General features: G+C 29.8%; 1 protein-coding gene across 2 annotated transcripts in view; it reads right to left on the bottom strand.

Moving 5' to 3' along the window:
* Positions 1-19,045, bottom strand: part of LOC113396039 (facilitated trehalose transporter Tret1) — a 33,985-nt gene extending 14,940 nt beyond the window's left edge. The window contains exons 1-2 of one of the 2 annotated variants that reach the window (XM_026633812.2): positions 18,932-19,045; positions 5,414-5,573 (exon numbers count right to left, since the gene is read on the bottom strand). In XM_026633812.2, the coding sequence (XP_026489597.2) occupies positions 5,414-5,528 (115 nt within the window). In that variant the 5' untranslated portion in view covers positions 5,529-5,573; positions 18,932-19,045. Of the gene's footprint in view, positions 1-5,413; positions 5,574-18,877 lie in introns of both variants that reach the window. The other variant, XM_064218761.1, reaches the window with a different exon arrangement.
* Between the last annotated feature and the right edge of the window lie 395 nt (positions 19,046-19,440).

The following is a 19,440-nucleotide window of genomic DNA, read 5'->3' as shown; positions in this document are numbered from 1 at the left end:
TGTTGTGAACCAGAGAACTAGAATATTTAGAAGTGTCATTTGTACGTAATTCAAAAATTGTAATTTTTAGTAACGTCCGCCATATTAGATTGAAAATGGAAGCAATTCATGAATCGTGGATTGTCATCGAGACTAAATATGTGTGCCAACTTTCAGCTCCATAGCTTCAATGGAAGTAGGTGTAATATTGATTGCAAGATTTCAGGACATACGTACATACATTCATACATACAAGTGAAATTAAATAAAATATTTTAATAAAAAAATTAACACTAAATGTTTTTTTTTTTGTAGTACCAAATCCAAATATTTTAAGTTTAATTAAATCAGTTTTATTATTTAATCATTTTCGAATAACAGTCCAAAGCAAAACAAATAATTCTAATATCCTATCTATTTTTATGAGATTTATAATTAAACCTAGTATGATTAACCTAGTTAACCAATGATTCAACCAAATCGACTTGACGACATTTTTTTCTTGTAAATATTTAGATGTTTTTGTTTTAATTGAATTTTTTTTTTTTTTGTGAACCGATATTAATAAAACGAACAAACACTACGCTATATGTTACCCCACGGTTACTACACTACAGGTTTCCAACACTTACGATTTTATTATATAAATAGATTATCAAACTTTTATAAAATATTAAAAATTGGTATGTTTTAATATTTAGTATAAGAACTAATTGTGGTAGGTATAATAATATAAATAAAAGAAAAAAAGGTTAAAACTAACTGTCTATTTTATTGTGTACAAAATATAAATAAAAATATTGTAAGTTTAATTGAATCAGTTTTTTTTATAATCATTCGTTAACTAACATCGAAAGAAATAAAAACAATTCTGTTGTCCTATCTATTTTTTATGAGATTTATGATTGATCTTACTTCGCTCGGTTTGGCGCCATCTATTAGAATATTTGGGCGTAACCTCGTTACCTCGCTTAACCCTTAGTTCACGGGCTTGCCGTTTTTGTCGATTTTGTAAGTGTGAGCGTGCGATTCTCAAGGGCACTTAGCTCTTGTAGTCCCCTTAACGCTTTCGCTTGTACGGTGTAAAAAACTCGCCAATGAGGGACTTGTCTTGGACCATAGGTCTCTTAGACATCTCTTAAAAATATTTTTTATCCCCACAAAAAATGAGGGAGATGGCTAAAAAACTGCTTCTACCCGGTGCTTTTTGTGATTAAAACGTCACTGATGTAAATATTTCTGCGAATAGTCAATTTGGTTACGGATAAAGATTAAAGTCCGAAGTTATCAAGTTGCTATATAATCTCTTATATATCTAATTCAAACGTTATACGAGGATTATATAAGAAATATCAAATCAAAATATATTAAAAAGCGAAATAGCAAATTATTTTTGTATAATTAAACAAAACATATATAAGTAATTTCGCGAAAGAATGGACGTGTTTGTTTATACGATTTATGTATGTTTAAAGATCTTGGAAAGATTATGAATACATTTTTTATCATATCTCATTAACACCTAATTAGTTATCTCGGTAAAAAATAATATTAATTAATTATATTAATTATAAGTATCAATAACATACAGCTCGTATTAAAATCCATCCTAGTCATTATAATTTTTTTCTTGTGATCACGAAAAACAGATTCAATTAAAAACAAAGTTAGATTTACGGGTAAGTAAGCAGAGGGGTCTTATTTATTAGTATTTTTGTTCCAAATAAATAAAACATATTCAATATTTTTAACTCCTAATATATATTTTATTATATTCTTTTAATTATTTATAAAAAAATATTAGCAAATATAATATGTCGATACAGTACTACAAGAGTTATACAAATTGTGTTTACTCGTAGGAATTTGGGTGGTTTAAAAAAAATCTATTATGACACTCTTGTGGAAGCCCGGGGCTGCAATTGTTTAAAACCAGCCCTCTTTATTAAATTAAGCCATCATTATATCGCCGTGTGCTTCCAGCGTAAAGCCAAACCACCTGGCCCTGTGGATTTCATAAGAGACGGCTAAAGATATTCTTTGCGGTACTAAAACAAAATTGAAATAATCCAATTACTTATTTATTAAACCGATCAGAGGTATAAATTCAGGAATTAGAAAGCACGCCCTATATCCACAAGACCAATAAATAAAAACAAGATACTAAAACAATGGGCGACGAAATAGTTCAATGAACCCGATTGTTGATACAATTACAAACAGTCCAACTAATTTTATATGTTAACATTTATATTATGTTATTATCAATCGACATAATATTATATTCGTATTTTTCGTTGTATCATCGATAACCTCATTATCAGTTATAAAAAATAATAGCCTTCGTATCTAATATCAACAATAAATATAATTTACAATAAATAGAGAATCGTTATATCATAAAAAGTTTTATATGTTCTATATTTTGTAATAAATGTCGTAGTTCTACGTCCGTTTAATATAAAACGTTTAAAAAAAAAAAACAGTCATGCGTAGTAGTGTTCACACATTAACAATTTTTCATGCAATTTAAATAAAATGTAAGTTGAATTAAGAATTGAAGATTATATTATTTTTATACATATAAATAAACTAGCTTCGGCCCGCGTATGGCCCTGTCTTTTCCGCACCCCGGATAATGTGTTCGCAAAATGTCATGATCACTTGAGTGGTTAATACGTAAAACGTAACAAACGGTTAAAAAAACTCAGAATTCATTTAATAATATTAATTATTTTAGGATATATTTTTTATTTCGTTTTATATTCTAAAAAAAATTAAAGGCGTTCTCAAAATTATTTCTTATTGTAATCGTTATCGTGACAAAACAATTTATGACATTTTTTAGGAATAATACCAACTGATAGCAATAAATTCGAGTAGGTAATGATAAATATAATAATATACGATATGCGGTTGGCTCGCGACCCCCTAAAGGATACCCCCTATATCACATTCAGTATTTTAGTTTCCAAAATTAAATCTAATCAAATTTTTTTAACATGTAAACACTCACATCTTTGTAGGGAAATTTGTTGCCTGATGTAAATATTTATTATTGCATAATTATTACGATCTTAGTCAACTGAGAAATATGAATATTTAAACTACCTCTACAATATTTCATCATCATCATCCTCCTGCCCTTATCCCAATTTTACTTGGGGTCGGCGCAGCATGTCTGCTTCTTCCATACTTCTCTGTCGGACGTCATCTCACAAGTAACATTCTTTCTAACCATAACGTCTTTCACACAATCCATCCATCGTTTCTTGGGTCGTCCCCTACCTCTATATCCATCCACATCCATTCTCAAAACCTTTCTAATATTTATCGTTCGTAAAAATACTGTTATTAAATATGGCAAGACACATAAGTTGAATTCGATTTCGTTCAATGTACGTGTTATTCAAATCTTAAATTATTCATTAATACATTACATAGCTTAATATGTCCATCATGGTGACCTGTGCGCCGTATAAATAAATTTGTGAATCAATATAGAAATCACATGACTCTAAATAATTAGAAAGAGTTCATACTTCACTCATACAAATTAGCAACGACATTATTAAGAGAACATTTTAATAACAACCGAAAAAATCAACAGACACTTTTTTGACCGTGTATGATGTATTTAAAAATTATCCGATGGGCCCAAAATTTTCTCGTATAAGTTTTACCTATATTGGTTTAAATATTTTGCTATTTTTTTATAGTATAGGTTGGCATGCGGGCTATTGCGCAACCTGATGGTAAGTGGTAGACATTAGTCTTTGGGCGGTGACGACCACTATTAAGAAGACCGCGCTGTAAGAAATATTAAAGATTCCCTATGACTTCCTCGTAGTAGTTAGACTGGTTCAGACCAGAACACCATAATACTAATTATTTCTGTTAAGCGATTTATTTAGTTAAGTCATTACAAAGAAAAAGTATCCTCATTTGCTTGTGAAGTATTGCAGAGGTATCATTTTATTTAAATTTTATGCCTCGTGCTATTGTTAATCGCTTGTTTATTTCTATTATTTAATATTGTGGATATTAACTAGTATCTTGCGTTCTATAATTATCTGTCATTATGTAAAATTGCAATTATTCATGTATTATAAATTGTTTATTTAAATGAGATAGAGATACTTTTATAGAACAAAATGTATAAACAATTGACGTATAATAAATAATGACGTTGTTTATTTTTAATAACTCTGTGACACACTGCAGGCAACGATCGAAAAGTGTACGAAAATTTAGACAGACCCGGTGCCAAGTTAATTTTGTTTCCTTCTGTTATTTTATTCGCTACATTTTCTTAAAAACGAAGCGAAATATACAAAATTTCTTTTTTTAGATTGTCAACTGACTCTAAATGCTCAATACTCAATACAACACTACTTTTTGAAAGAGACGTGATTAGTTTTAGAAAATCAGAAAGGCAGTGTCTTAAATTTTTTACACAACAGTCCTTTTGATATGCAAGTTTAAATTTATATTTGACGTAACTTTTTGTGATGACGATTCAAAAGTGCTTGTACAAAAAGCCTACTTGAAAAAAGTATATTTTGATTTTGACTTTTTGACATTACTAGGAAAACATGGTTCATATTCGTTGATTGTAAAAGTTTGACTGTTAATCGTTTTATTTGCTTAGTCATATAATTAGTGCTACAGAAGTAAATAATAGAGATATTAAAGGTTCGTTATCCTCTCTAAGGCGAAATATACAAACAGAATTTTAAAAATTTTTTCAAAGATTAAAATAAATCAAGCGATAACAAATAATAGATATCTAACGCTCGCATACACGTGGGTCAAAACAAGTTACAAATCATTTCGATAATCAAATATTACATTAAACTTGACAATTTTTTAGAATATAACTTTATTTATTTTTTATTTAATCGAAATTCTACCATAACTAAAATTAGTTTCACTTAAAACGCGTGTTAAAGTTAAGCGCACTTATTTTTAATCTATAAATTTATTACGCATCTTTGTAAAATGTGAATGATTTGAAAATATTAAAGGACAGTGAGATTTTGTAATTCATAGATAAAAATTTAGAAAAAAAAGAAATCTGAATGTGAAAATTCTAACATGAGTACTTTTTCTTTATTATATATATATATTAAAAAGCAAAAGTAAATCTGTGAAGTGCTATTTTAAAAAAATCGATAAAATACCATTTTGAAATTGATATTCCTTTCATAAATGAAGCGCAACAATATAATTTGACACTATGACACTAAAACCATCGAAATCACTACTAAATAAACCATCCACTACTACGATTTAAACTCACGCACAAAAAAACAATCACCAAACATAATAAAACTTTTTTGTTAAACCTCCTTTTCACTTAGAACTCCGCCAATTTTCTTAATAATCTTAAATTATTTTGACGTTTGTTTTTTTTAATAAGCATGAGACATACCGATGCCGGCGATGATGTATTGCCGCCAGAGCTGCCCGCCCTCCATTCTGAACGTTTGTTGGTTGACTGGTGTGCCGGTGTCGACCGGATCGTAAGCGTAATTCCTATCTGCCATATGTGACGTCACGACGTCTTAGGTTGGCGTGCGAACGCCCCAAGTCTGTAAAAAAAAGTTTTTCTATCATTACAAATTAACAAAAAAAAGTTTTTCTATCATTACAAATTAACAAAAAAAAGTTTTTTAATTTAACAAAATTACGCAATTGTGTTTGTCAGTCCAAATTAATCAAGAGTTTATATTACAGGGACTGAAACTAATTCTTGATCGGGTTTTACCACTCTACATTTATTTTAATCTTAATTATTTTTAATAAGACAATTATATATTACAATCTGCTGCATGTCCATTGTCATTAATTCGATATATAACTGTGTAATTATATCACATGAAACAACAGCATTTGTACGTGAAACAATTAAAACCTTCCTTAATCTTGCTACTATCAAAAGCATAGTTGTCATATTATTGTTATTATTTTAATTTATTTTCATTAGGACAACCAACAGTAGATACAATATCACATCCAAAATAAAAAATGACATATCAAAATTATCTCGGCAAAAGTTCTACTACTTACAGGTAGTAAACATAAGCATAATAATTAAAAATAAGAAATACAATACATTTTTTAAACTATTATATAATAAATAATAATTAATAAGATAAACCATATGATTAGAATTGGGCACAAATGAAATTCTTTATTTTTCGATTGAACTGAGGTCGACTATCGTGACATATGTCTATCTTTTACTTTAATACTGATGGTGATGTATAACAATGATAATTTCGATATGATGGAATTCCTACCTAGTTGCGTTTTATATAATCTGGTATAAAAGAAATGGCTCATATTACGGGATTTAATGGGACGTTTACATATAATTTTGATAAAAATATAAATAAATAAATAAAAATAAATATAATTTATAACTAATCCGATTTAAATTACTTGTTCTATCGAATAATACTTGACATGTTTCTTTACTGGCAATACGAAATAAGTATAATTAGGAATTGACAAGGATATAAAAAGTAATTGAAATCGTTTTTTTTTAATTTATAACTGTAAATGGTGACAAAGGGTAACTACTTCCTTGCCGGTTATTTTCGACATAATCTACATATATTCCGGATCGCTGGTTGCTCCATTTAAGTAAAAAATTACACGAAGATTCAAAGGTGCTTTAGTGGACGTAATTGAATAAAGAATATTTTGATTTTGATTTTTGATCTAACTAATTATTAACACATTAGTAGTTTCATATTACGAAATCTGTTTGAAACACGATCAAAATATATTTTTTGGCTTTACAGAAATCGGCCTTTATTGTGAATGACCTTAGAAATAATAATGATAACGATCTTTAAATATGTTTGTAATTTTTTGCTTCTGATGAAAACTGCTCCGTTATTAAAACAACTGTTCAAATAAAATAATAGGTTAATGTTATCATTAATTAAATACTTATTATTTAATAAAAGAAGAAAAATATACGTTATATATCATCTCATCAGTAATCAATAAGCTGGTAATGTTATTTTAAGTCTGTAAATGTCTATGAAGGTTTTATTATAATTAAATATTCATAATTACCATAAAGAAATAACTCAAGGATATGACAACATAGCTGTTTAATACCTACATTAAGACAGGCAGCTAGTAAATGTGCCATCAGTGAGTAAGGAAGCCCCCCCCTCTTCTTTTTACGAGACGGCTTAGACCACGCTACTCTGATATGGGTTACTAAAAATACACATAGCTCCGTCTTAAGTACAACAAGCGCACGAGTGCAAGCAGTACACTGGCAATCTTCCCTTCCTCCAAAAAAAAATTTAGAGGACCAAGATTTGAGCATCATCGGCTGTCCCGAATCCGGGGGCTTCACAACACGCGGCGCCCTGGTTTTTTACACCCTTTGTACCCTGGATTAAGACGAATCTACCATTTTGCCAAAATGTGTGGAAATAAAAATAAAACAAATTAGTGTGCGCCCACGTGTTGTATGGTTATAAGTTTTAGGTATAAGAAAGGGGCATAGGGTACCTAACACTATTTACACGCGACCAAAGCCCCACGCATAAGCAATATATTACTTTTATGAACAAAATGCCACGTTATATGACTTCGTTACTTGTTTAGTAAGAAGTAAGACAATCATTTGTAGCCATTTAGTCGAGTTTAATTAAGTTAAGTAAGCTGCTAGGTACAAATTACAAGGGAAATATAACAATATATCGAACGCCCATGTGGCTAATATGTATATTGAACATTTAAATAGGGATATCAATTCAAGAGTCGAGGCAGCCCAGTTGTTAGAACATGATTTCTAATTGAACATTGCAGTTTTAAGCCCTGGCTGGTGACTAAATTTTCACGAAATTTTGTAACGTATTTATATCCGTAATTGTATCCAGATGGAGTATAATGTTTTCAGGGTTCATATAAGTACATGAGTTTCTTTATAACACCATTAGTTTTAAACCCGAACAGATTTAAATACATCTATCGTATAGTATCGTTAAAATTCTTATCCCCGAGTGACTGCGTATAAATTAACGAGTTCAATGATGAAGTCGTGTTTTTCTAATGTTTAAGGATAAAATAATATTTTATATACTTATTAAATCAACGTTCACTAACCATCAGCTTGTAATTCACGTTATTTTTCTTACTATTTATCAAAAACTACGTCAACATTTTTCATAGTCCGTTAGGATCACATTTTTTCTTCCTACTTTAATTGTAGATCAATGAATTAAAATGTTATAACGAATCTCTATATTAATTATTCGTATTGATTTAAATTATTGTTTTAACATTTAAAAGAACAAATCATTCGTATTTAATTTACCTGCGTTTTTGCACACATGTGATTTTCCGGATTTAAAGTGTCATGATGGAAATCACTCTCTGACTTATAAGTTAAAATCTCTATCAAGAACTCTTGATACTCCGTTTTTTGTTAGTAAATTAACAAAGTTACTTTCGTGATTATGAATGTTAATAAGGAAAAGGCAAAGGCATCCCCCTTTTTGGGACATTTAATCATAGTTGAAATTTGTGATTTCTCTTATATTTTATTATATAGAATTGTTCGCAAACGCATCTGTGATAGAAATATATATGTTCTGAGAATATTAATAATAATTTTCTTAAGCAGTTCTGGCTATTTATGTAATTGACAACAATATATTATATAGTATGTACTTGGATATTAAAAAGTCATTTAGACAGTTTATCTTTGTTTATCTGTGCAAATTACAAATTGTAATAAGGCGGTCTATACATGTTTGTTTATTTTTTAACTCATTTCATTGTTCAAGACTATTAAGTAGTAGTTTACATTTTTTTATAACTATTGTGTAATTAAAAAACTAATGTTTTTTATAACTTTTTTTAAGTTACAATAGGCAGATGTAATTGATGGTAAGCAAACAACACCGTTCGTAGACATTGGTACGCTACGAAATATTAACCGGTCCTTACAGCGTGAATGTAACACCAAACTTGGAAAATAAGATGTTATGTCCCTGTAGTTAAGCTGGCTTACGCATCCTTCAAGCCAAATGTATAAAGAATACTAGCAAGTAACCCATTTTTCACACACCAATTGTCATAACCATCATCTTGCAGGAAAACCGATAAATCCTACTAGAAAGGAAAACAATAACTCGACAATTTTAATAATCTTGTACTCAGTGATATGCCTTATTTAATATAACATTTAAATTTAGGAATAGGCACAGTTATTAAGAGTCTGCGGGATGTTACGGAAACAATTACATAACCCCGAATCTATCGACTTTCCGGGCTCGGATACGCGGTGTTATAAGTTTATCTTTATTTCTCGACATAAATAAACAGATAATTATTATATTCAAATAATATATAATACCAATTTCCGCTATTTACCAAAAAATATGATATAAACGATAGCATATAATCTATAGTTAGATTATAGATCTATAATGCGAAAATAACTCTGTTACCTCTTCACGATTAAACTACTGAACCGATTTAGATGGAATTTGGTTTGGAGATAGTTTGAGTTCCGGGAAAGGACACAGGCTATACTTTTTTTTTAATCACGCCTGGATTGGGTCATTGTGTTAGTGTGTTATGGGTACTAAAAGTTTTATAAATTACGCGCTTTTCTCTACTGTAATATGCATTACTATAAGTATTTGAAACGGGATATTTACCATGTTTTTTTATTTTTATTCGGTGGAGCTCGATATTTCGACTAATACGAATGTCTTGTTCGTTGTATTGTTAGAAATAACCATGTTAATTTAAAATCTTATATAATATGCATGTATTGTACATTTAAACATTCCTCTTAAATCACTCTGCTTATTGATGAAAATCGCATTAAAATCCGTTACGTAGTTTAAAAGATCTAACGGCGGGAAGCGACCTTGTTTTATACTATGTAGAGATGTATAGGCAAAGACAAATGAAAAATATCTTTTTCTCCCCTTTTTCTCAATCGATTTTTTTTTTTTAATTAGACGGACTTCATCGTTATCAATAAAACAAATAAATGACGGTAAAAATGAAAATTTACATAAGTCTTCCTCAAGTTTTCAATAACGATTATTGTCAAATTTCGACCAATCAGCGAACTAAATAATACAATAACCATTATTTCGACCAATCAGCGAACTCTAGTCTAAATAATACAATAACCATTATAGACATCAGAGTTTCACGATAAGGATCTGATTTTTTATTTAGATGTTACGGAACACAGAAAGGATCACTATAAGTCCTTGCAATACACGAGTCTGATTATCATGCAATCGTTTACGTTAAGCAATATTTAAAATAAAAAATAACGCAGCGATACAATAGACTATATATCAATTAAATGGCTATAAAAATATGTTGTCTTGTAATGGTCTCCCGGAAGCTATTCAGACGAGACAAACTATTACAGATCTTCTATGCAGATGTGAGAAGGATAGTGCGTTTGCATATTTTAATAGTTTCATGGTATTACTTTGTTTAACGATAGACAGTCCAATTTATTGCAGTAACTTAGTTCAGTGGTTACACACGTGTATCAAAATCAAAATATACTTTATTCAAGTAGGCTTTTACAAGCTATTTTGAAACGTCATTTAACAAACTATGTTTGTATATTAAGTGAAGCTAGCACCGTTTCGAAATGCAGAAGAACCGGCATGAGACTCAGCAGTTTCTGTTTAATCCGAAATTCAATCCGGGTTCAAATATAATCAATGAATTGATTGACCCTGAATTAGATAATTTGAAATATTTTTTTGGTGGTGAAGGTTTACCTTAATTCTATATAAATTGAGTGGAAACATTTTATAGGGGAAAATCTGTCACATATATATCCACCAAGCTACGTTAAAGAAGCATTGTGGATTAAAGTTCCATATCTTCTCAAAAGAAGATAATATAATGAAAATGCATCATTTACCTTTAATTATCCGATAAATACATTTGCTTTGCAGGACCTGAGGGACGGTTTACAAGAGCTGTACATATTCAAAGGCATTTTGAGGTAATTTTCTAAAAAATATAACCAATTAATTGAAAAAAAAGAGCGGACCGGCTATGATTTCGGCCAGAATAATAAAAATATGATACAATAGTGATACGAAATTAATGAATGAAATTAAAAGTAAAAAAAGACTTGAATCGACACACATAACACGTGTACAAAAGTTCATGGCGTAAATTGCAATCAGGAAATACGACACTGACATAAACGTCATTAGTGATGTCCTGTTTCCGTATTACTTCCTAGAGTGTTTGTGTTTTCTGCACAATTTTCCTACAGGAAAACTCTATCGATATAATACTCATTGGTATAATGTTAAGTGTTAATTAATACTTAAGGATACATATTATATATGAATAGAAATATGACGCAGAGGAAATTTAATCCACGTCTTCTATATGTGACTCTTCCATTTTTGATGATGCAAGGAAAACCCTGGACCATTCTCAAGACTGCAAAAAATTCTAGACTATTGTTCCTGATTTCATAATATGAGCAATAAAAATGAATACATCGAAGTACTCCCTAAGGGTATTAAATAGGGAGTAAATGTTTGTTTTGAGAGCCGAGATGGCCCAGTGTCTAGAACGCGTGCATCTTAACCGATTGCGGGTTCAAATCCAGGCAAGAACGACTGAATTTTCATGTACTTAATTTATGTATTTATCTTCTCGTGCGGAAACCTGCATGTGTCTAATTTCAACGAAATTCTGCCACATGTGTAACCAACCCGCATTGGAGCAGCGTGGTGGAATATGCTACAAACCTTCTCCTCAAAGGGAGAGGAGGCCTAGGCCCAGCAGTGGAAAATTTACAGGCGGTTAATGTTATGTAAATATTTGTATGGATGTTCGTAGTTTTTGGTCAATCAGGTTTAAAAAAAATGACTAGTTCTTTCACTAAGAGGGTAAGATTAGAGATTAATTTTATTTACTTAAGCATATCTCGAGCTTTACGTAACGCTGCATTAACAGATTATTTGCAATCGTAATTTATGTTATCAGCAAGCTACATTAATTCACGTGGGGTCAACGTGCATAAATGTAACCTTTGAGTTTCAGACCGGTTTTTCTCGGTAAAATCTCGGTATAATTCCAAGCCGTAAGTTACCCACAATATTAAACTATAAAACGATTCAAATGTAATGCAAGAGTCTACTCGAGTAACGTATGTTTACTTGGTAGGGCTTTATGCAAGCTAGGTTCGTTTTGTGGGTGAGTTCGCCGGTGTTACTACAGGCATCACATTTTTGCTCCCAATGTTGACCTATTTGGGTATTACAAGGCTAATGTCTTTGAGCTATGGTGACCATTTATTATCAGATGGCCCATTTGCCCGTCCGCCTACCGATATTATAATAAGTATATTTTGATTATAAATAAATTTTAGAAAAATAATGAAATCCAAAAGTAGAAGTTGCGTGGTCTCTTTTGTATATGTTAACTAATTCTATACTGTTAGCAATCGGTATAGAGTACATAATCAGAGAAAATCATTCAATTCTGCCAACATTTAAAAAAATTGAATAATTTTTAAGAGGTCGCTGATAGAAGACCATATCAAGCTTTCAAAAATAATTTCGTATAGAAGTTCTTGGTACTACCAAGACCCTATACTTTTTCCATGAACATTGGAAATTTAATTGGCATTACGTATTATCTTTCTATTATTTACGGTGCCAGTGTTAAAATGCATGCTGTATAAGGGTAGTATAGATATCGAGAGGCGGTACCTATTAAAGCAAACAAGGTCAGCTTTGGTCTTTGGTCTTTCCTGTTATCATCATATTATAATGTATCAATTTAGTGCTTAATTACTTGATAAAATTAATTGCTTGTATTAAACAGTCTGTACCCCGTGACTCCTTTAGTGTATTTTTTCATAAATTCTGAATTAATTTGTGTTCAAAATAATTAGTACTCATAGATTCCTAAATCCGAATCCTATTGTAATCGGCAGGCTAAAATATATATTGACGTTATTGCTATGAAAATATTAACAGGCGTTTAATTTATTACGTTACGATGTCAAATTAATAGACCGGTAATCTATTTAAATATTTTTTTATCATATCATATCATGTAAAACTTAAATGTCAATATAGAGTTACTACAATGAAAATCGGTTGACAATCAGAGGAGAAAAAATATTGAACTGTATTTATTTGCCTATTTGTATAGTCGACCCGACATATTACTGGCGAAATAGGAGTTTAATTTATTTTATTATATCAAACAATCTAGCGCCAATTCCCAATCCAATTTAAACTTTCCCGGGAACTTACACGAACGCACCCATAGAATTTCATCAAAATCAGTCGAGCCATTTACAGAAGACATACTTAACATTAATAAGAAAAACCAATTATCTATACTAGGTATTCTGTGGAACCAATGACCACATTCTAAAAAAAAATACCATTGGCAGACAGCTGAATTAATCCTAAATTACTTAGGTACAAATTATATGAATTTCATAACATTAGCTTTTACTAAATTGCAACCACGCGAAGCCTGGGCGTGTTGCTAGTTAAAAATAATAATAATAATATTCGTACCCTCTCAATGTAGCTTATTACAATGGGCTAGTTGTAAGTGCTTTTTCAGTCGAGGGGCGATTGTTTCAACATGATTACAATTTGTTTATCGTGTACTAGAAACATTTCCAACATGTCAATACCAAAGCCAAGGACTCGCTTAGACATCTACCAGTGACATACCTTACTATGGTAATCTATATATATAATAATTGGAGTGTCTGTTTGTAATATTAAAATAACCGCTTTTTACTAAATGCATATGTATGTATACATGTATTTTTATCTTTCTGTCTGTCTGTCTGTTTGTTTGTTCCGGCTATTTTCTGTAACGGCTGGACCAAATATGACGGGTCTTTCACTGGCAGATAGTTGATGTAATAAGGAGTAACTTAGGTTACAACAATAACTTTTTTGTTCAATTTAAACGCGCACGGAGTTGCGAGCACAACTGGGCTTATATATTAATAGTGTAAGCTGCTTATTGTGCCAGGGATTATGGGAGCTGCACATATAAAATCGGTTATGGTCTCATTTTGAAGACCTCCAGCCGTAGTTTAGATTTAACAAAGACTTAATTTTAGAAAAAATTAGAAATTAGGAAAAAATTACTGGCCACGTAGAGAGCGGCGCTATGACTGTATAAAAAAAACGAAATTAAATAAAAAAAGCCTGTCATAGGTTTCGAAATTTGTAAAAATCTTTTGAATATACGTTAATAAAGTTTCGAGGGCGACCTACTAGTAGGGTAATTTATGAATACTCTTATTTACCAAGTGGGCGACTTTCGATCAATGGTAATTTCGCGAAACAAATGAATTAAAATTATGAAACTACTGAGTTTGTTGTTGAATCTACTCAATGAACCGGAGGTAGCTTTACATTTAATTCAACACTCTAACATGACGATTCAAAAATGCTTTTATGAGCCTACTTGAATAAAGAATATTTTTATTTTTATTTGGAATGAACAAGGTAACAATTAAACAATGAAATTAAATAATAAGTTAAACAGCTAACAAAGCGAAACAAGTTTTGCGAGACTTGATTTCGAGCCGATTATAATGCGTTCGCAACTTCAAGTAAATGTAATATGTGTGTAGAATATTAACATACATATGTTTTCCATTAATATTATGTTTACATTGTATGCAATAACCATGTAAATATAATCAATAAACACGTATTACATTATAGCTAGGCTCGTACTACTGGTTATAAAAACTCATACCTTATTAAGTTTCAATGTTGACTCTAGATAAAATTAAGAATTATAACTAGTAAAAACTAAAGTATAAAAAAAAAAAAAAAAAATTAAATTAAATCATACCGGTTAGAAATCCATCAAGATCTACGTCTTCGTCAATGTTTAAGTAAAATAAAAATAAAAAAAAAAAAAATTGAATAACTATCTATCTTTCAGTTGAAGTGTTATGTACGGTAGTTGGTTCGATAAATAATTGCTAAGTAGAATCGAATCCAATCTTACAATATTTAATCTAATCTTGCTCTCAAATCAGGATGGTGGGTTGATATGTTATCCTTGATGCTACTTGTTCTTTGAAACTGATTTGTACTTGATAAAATATATTCAAGTTTAAATTAACAAATCAAATACTGTTGCTTTTTTCGACGTGAAATAAAATTGTATCACATGACGTCGTTGCTTTTTTTTTTTAATTCTTTCAACGCACTGAGCAATGAATATACATTTTAAGATATTATGACCAAATTTTATTGTGGTATCCGTACCTATAGATAAAAGTATTGATCTTTATATTTCCATTTCATAAATCAAATATATTTAAAAAATAAAACAGTTAGTCAAAACGAAACTCTGAAAATTTCAATAATAAAAAAACCCGGAATTGCCATTTGACTATGAAATGGCACATATCATTATTCCATGGGGTAATAATTTTTGCAATATGCAGAGCAGTTAGGCAAGTTTATCTAAGTTCGTGAGAAATACCAACAAGTAACAAGTCTATTTGACAATAAAACGAATATGTATATCATGAATAAAAATGTCTTTGATAACAGATTTGTTATGTCATACTTTATTGAAAACAATTTATCAACAACGTCTGACAAAATCTAGAAAAAAGCAAAGACATGTTTAAGTACTCTGTTGTTGTAAATGTAGATAAGTTCATAAATATATCTTTGTAGTGATATATATGTACTTCAATTATTTTGATGGCTAGATAGAGTACAGATTTGTAAAACTATATATTTCTTACAAACAAAAGATAAATAGAAACGACTTGATTTTTCAATCATATTTTACATATTTATCTAGGATTAAGACTTACTTAAAGTGTTATTATAAATGTATTTGAATAAAGCCCGATAAGGATTAAAATTATATTTATTATCTATGTAATTATTTATGTAAGCTTAAATAATAAATATATAATATCCCGAATTACTACCCTTACTTGTTACAACACCGGTTAGTTTTGTGACATAAATAACCTAGAATTACGATCGAATAATATAATATATAACATATATATTATATAAGAGTGAAACTCACTGATTAATCAGAAAATCCCAGAAACTAGTCCTACAAACTTGTAATTTGGCAGGTAGGTTCCTTATAGGGTGTGGAAATCCGCTAAGAACGGATTTTACGAAACTCCAACCCTAAGGGAGTAAAACGGGGGTTTGAAATTTGTATTTAATAAATTTCGCGCGGTTAAAACCGCAGGTTCAGGTAGTATATTACAATATGCTGCTGGCATTCTTAATGTAATAACTGTATTTAATTTAAATTTGTATATATTGTAGTTCTTAAAGTAAATCCTATGTACTAAAGTACAGCTTGAAAATAAAAGATCTCACTGATTTGAAACATTTCAATTGATGGTTATTATGAGAATTTATTATCAAGTAAAATTTATAAATAAATATGGAGTGCAATAAATTAATATATTGAATATAGATTAATATAGAGCAACCAACTATATAGAGTACGTAACAGGCCCTCACAAGCGAGAGCGGCGGTTAAGGGGGTATGAACACGTCATGCTTCAAGGTATACGAGTCGATGTTACCCCCAAAGCCGCGCCAATAGATGTTTCATAATATAATGTAAGTGGTTTTGGTTAAGTAATCAGTGGTTTTGGGATTCATATCTATACGTGATGAGATTTCGCGCTAATTTTATCTGATAAACAAATACTATATAATACGAGTTGCTTAATAATACGATTTTGTTTCGATTTCTTCCTTAATTATCAATGTTACATTTTATCTCTGGTTTTTGAAATATGCAAGATGGCGAAGGAAACTTATCACTCTTTATTGTAATAATAACAAGATATCTATTTCTATCTTTCGAATAAATGCATCTTATGTTTTGATTAGCAATTAATTACGGTCGACTTGGTCGACCAATGGACAACCTGGTATACCTTATTCTTAAACTAAATTAATGAAAGGCCAACTTATCATGTAGAGCTACCCTGGTGATCAACGGGATCCTTCATATTTCTTATGATAATCGTTATTTGAATCCGGACCTTAGATTATATCGAGAAGAACCAAGAATAATTAATATAGTTTCTCTACTTTTTATAGAATTTTACAAGTTACTTTAAGTGATCGAAATTATAAAAACTAATTCTTAATATTCATTGGAGTACAATTACCGGTATTAATAATATGTGACATTTTCCAAATTGTCAAAAATCTCAATGAAAAAAGTATTTATAAAATTTTAAACGTGGAACACAATTTTTTTTTTAAATGACACCGTTTCTATCGACCGACAAATGTATCACCAAGCTGATAATTTATATGTATTGCTTTTAAATAGGATATTAACAACAGCTACATTACAAAATTAATTGTGACTCATATGTAATTAAAATTGAAAACACTTTTCGTTGAACATATAATATTATGTATTTTTTAATAAAAACTATCAACTTAATCTTTACTTCTACTATTTTTACTTCAAAATTTTAATATTTAATATTTTTAATTTTGAAACATAAAAAATGTTTTCTTACAAAATTAATAAACAATATTAATATTAATTAATTTCAAAATTCTTAAAATAAATACAATAAAAAACAATTAAAACTACTTCTGAACTTCTGGACTAGGTCAATCCTTAAAATGGCGATCAATAATTAATACAGATGACCCTATCGAGGACATACAGACTAGCATAGGAATCCCTTGACCACTGGTACGCAATAATAAAGAAGTTAACTGCCTGCTATGCTTGGCAGAATTTAATTTTATTACAATGGGCACATCAAACTCTGACACATTAACACCGACATACATTGGCACATGTGGTTGATCAAGTTGCAAACATTTTCGAGAGAAGGACCCTTGCCCAACAGTGGGACATGTAATACAGGAAAAACAAATTACAATTGTAATCTTAGGAATAGGTCTAACCAGTTAATAAAATTTTAAGTGAGATAATTTAGGGTATTTAGGCGAGTAAGTGTTGTCGGGATCATTTTAATGTTCTTTTGAAAATATCAATATAATTTTTCAGTTAAAGGCTAAGGGTCTAAGCCTTAATAATCTTTCGAATAAATGCATCTTATGTTTTGATTAGCAATTAATTACGGTCGACTTGGTCGACCAATGGACAACCTGGTATACCTTATTCTTAAACTAAATTAATGAAAGGCCAACTTATCATGTAGAACTACCCTGGTGATCAACGGGATCCTTCATATTTCTTATGATAATCGTTATTTGAATCCGGAACTTAGATTATATCGAGAAGAACCAAGAATAATTAATATAGTTTCTCTACTTTTTATAGAATTTTACAAGTTACTTTAAGTGATCGAAATTATAAAAACTAATTCTTAATATTCATTGGAGTACAATTACCGGTATTAATAATATGTGACATTTTCCAAATTGTCAAAAATCTCAATGAAAAAAGTATTTATAAAATTTTAAACGTGGAACACAATTTTTTTTTAAACGACACCGTTTCTATCGACCGACAAATGTATCACCCAGCTGATAATTTATATGTATTGTTTTTAAATAGGATATTAACAACAGCGACATTACAAAATTAATTGTGACTCATATGTAATTAAAATTGAAAACACTTTTCGTTGAACATATAATATTATATATTTTTTAATAAAAACTATCAACTTAATCTTTACTTCTACTATTTTTACTTTAAAATTTAAATATTTTAAATTTAAAATTTTGAAACATAAAAAATGTTTTCTTACAAAATTAATAAACAATATTAATATTAATTAATTTCAAAATTCTTAAAATAAATTCAACAAAAAACAATTAAAACTAAATAATAAAATTACATTACTTACCTCGTTTTAATAGTAAAACAAATACAGATAAAAAATTAAAATTAAATCACTCACATATAAAATGGAACACACCACAAACCGCACCACGCGATGATCACAGATTAACAGTATGTATATAACAACATGCATTAATAACTATTATGTGATTGATAAGAAGAAAAATTGCTATCTTTCGCGATATACGTATGTGTTAAAGGGGTCCGTCCGTGCGACTCATCGAACAGTTTCATTATTTATTTTAGATAATTTAGCAATGTGTCAGTTTTTATTGGTAATTTTTTATCGCTTCCAATTTCAAATAGCTTTTTATCAGTTTCTACTAATATGGAGTATACAATCGCCTAGTAGAGTCAATGTACTTTTAAGACACACACACACACTTTGGGTGTACCCACATCCTGTATTATTTTTGTATTTTTATTTTTATTATCTTATATTTTGTTTAACTAACTTATTTTTTTTATGGTATAGGCAGACGGTCAAATGGACCACCTGATGGTAAGTGGTCACCACCACCCGTAAACAAAGGCGCATTCTCAAAAATCATTCCTTATAATGTGTCA

The sequence above is a fragment of the Vanessa tameamea genome, chromosome 24, assembly GCF_037043105.1.
Source record: "Vanessa tameamea isolate UH-Manoa-2023 chromosome 24, ilVanTame1 primary haplotype, whole genome shotgun sequence".
In the NCBI taxonomy this organism is placed as follows: domain Eukaryota; kingdom Metazoa; phylum Arthropoda; class Insecta; order Lepidoptera; family Nymphalidae; genus Vanessa; species Vanessa tameamea.
Note: the sequence above shows the minus strand (reverse complement) of the source record. Positions and strands in the feature narration are given on the sequence as shown.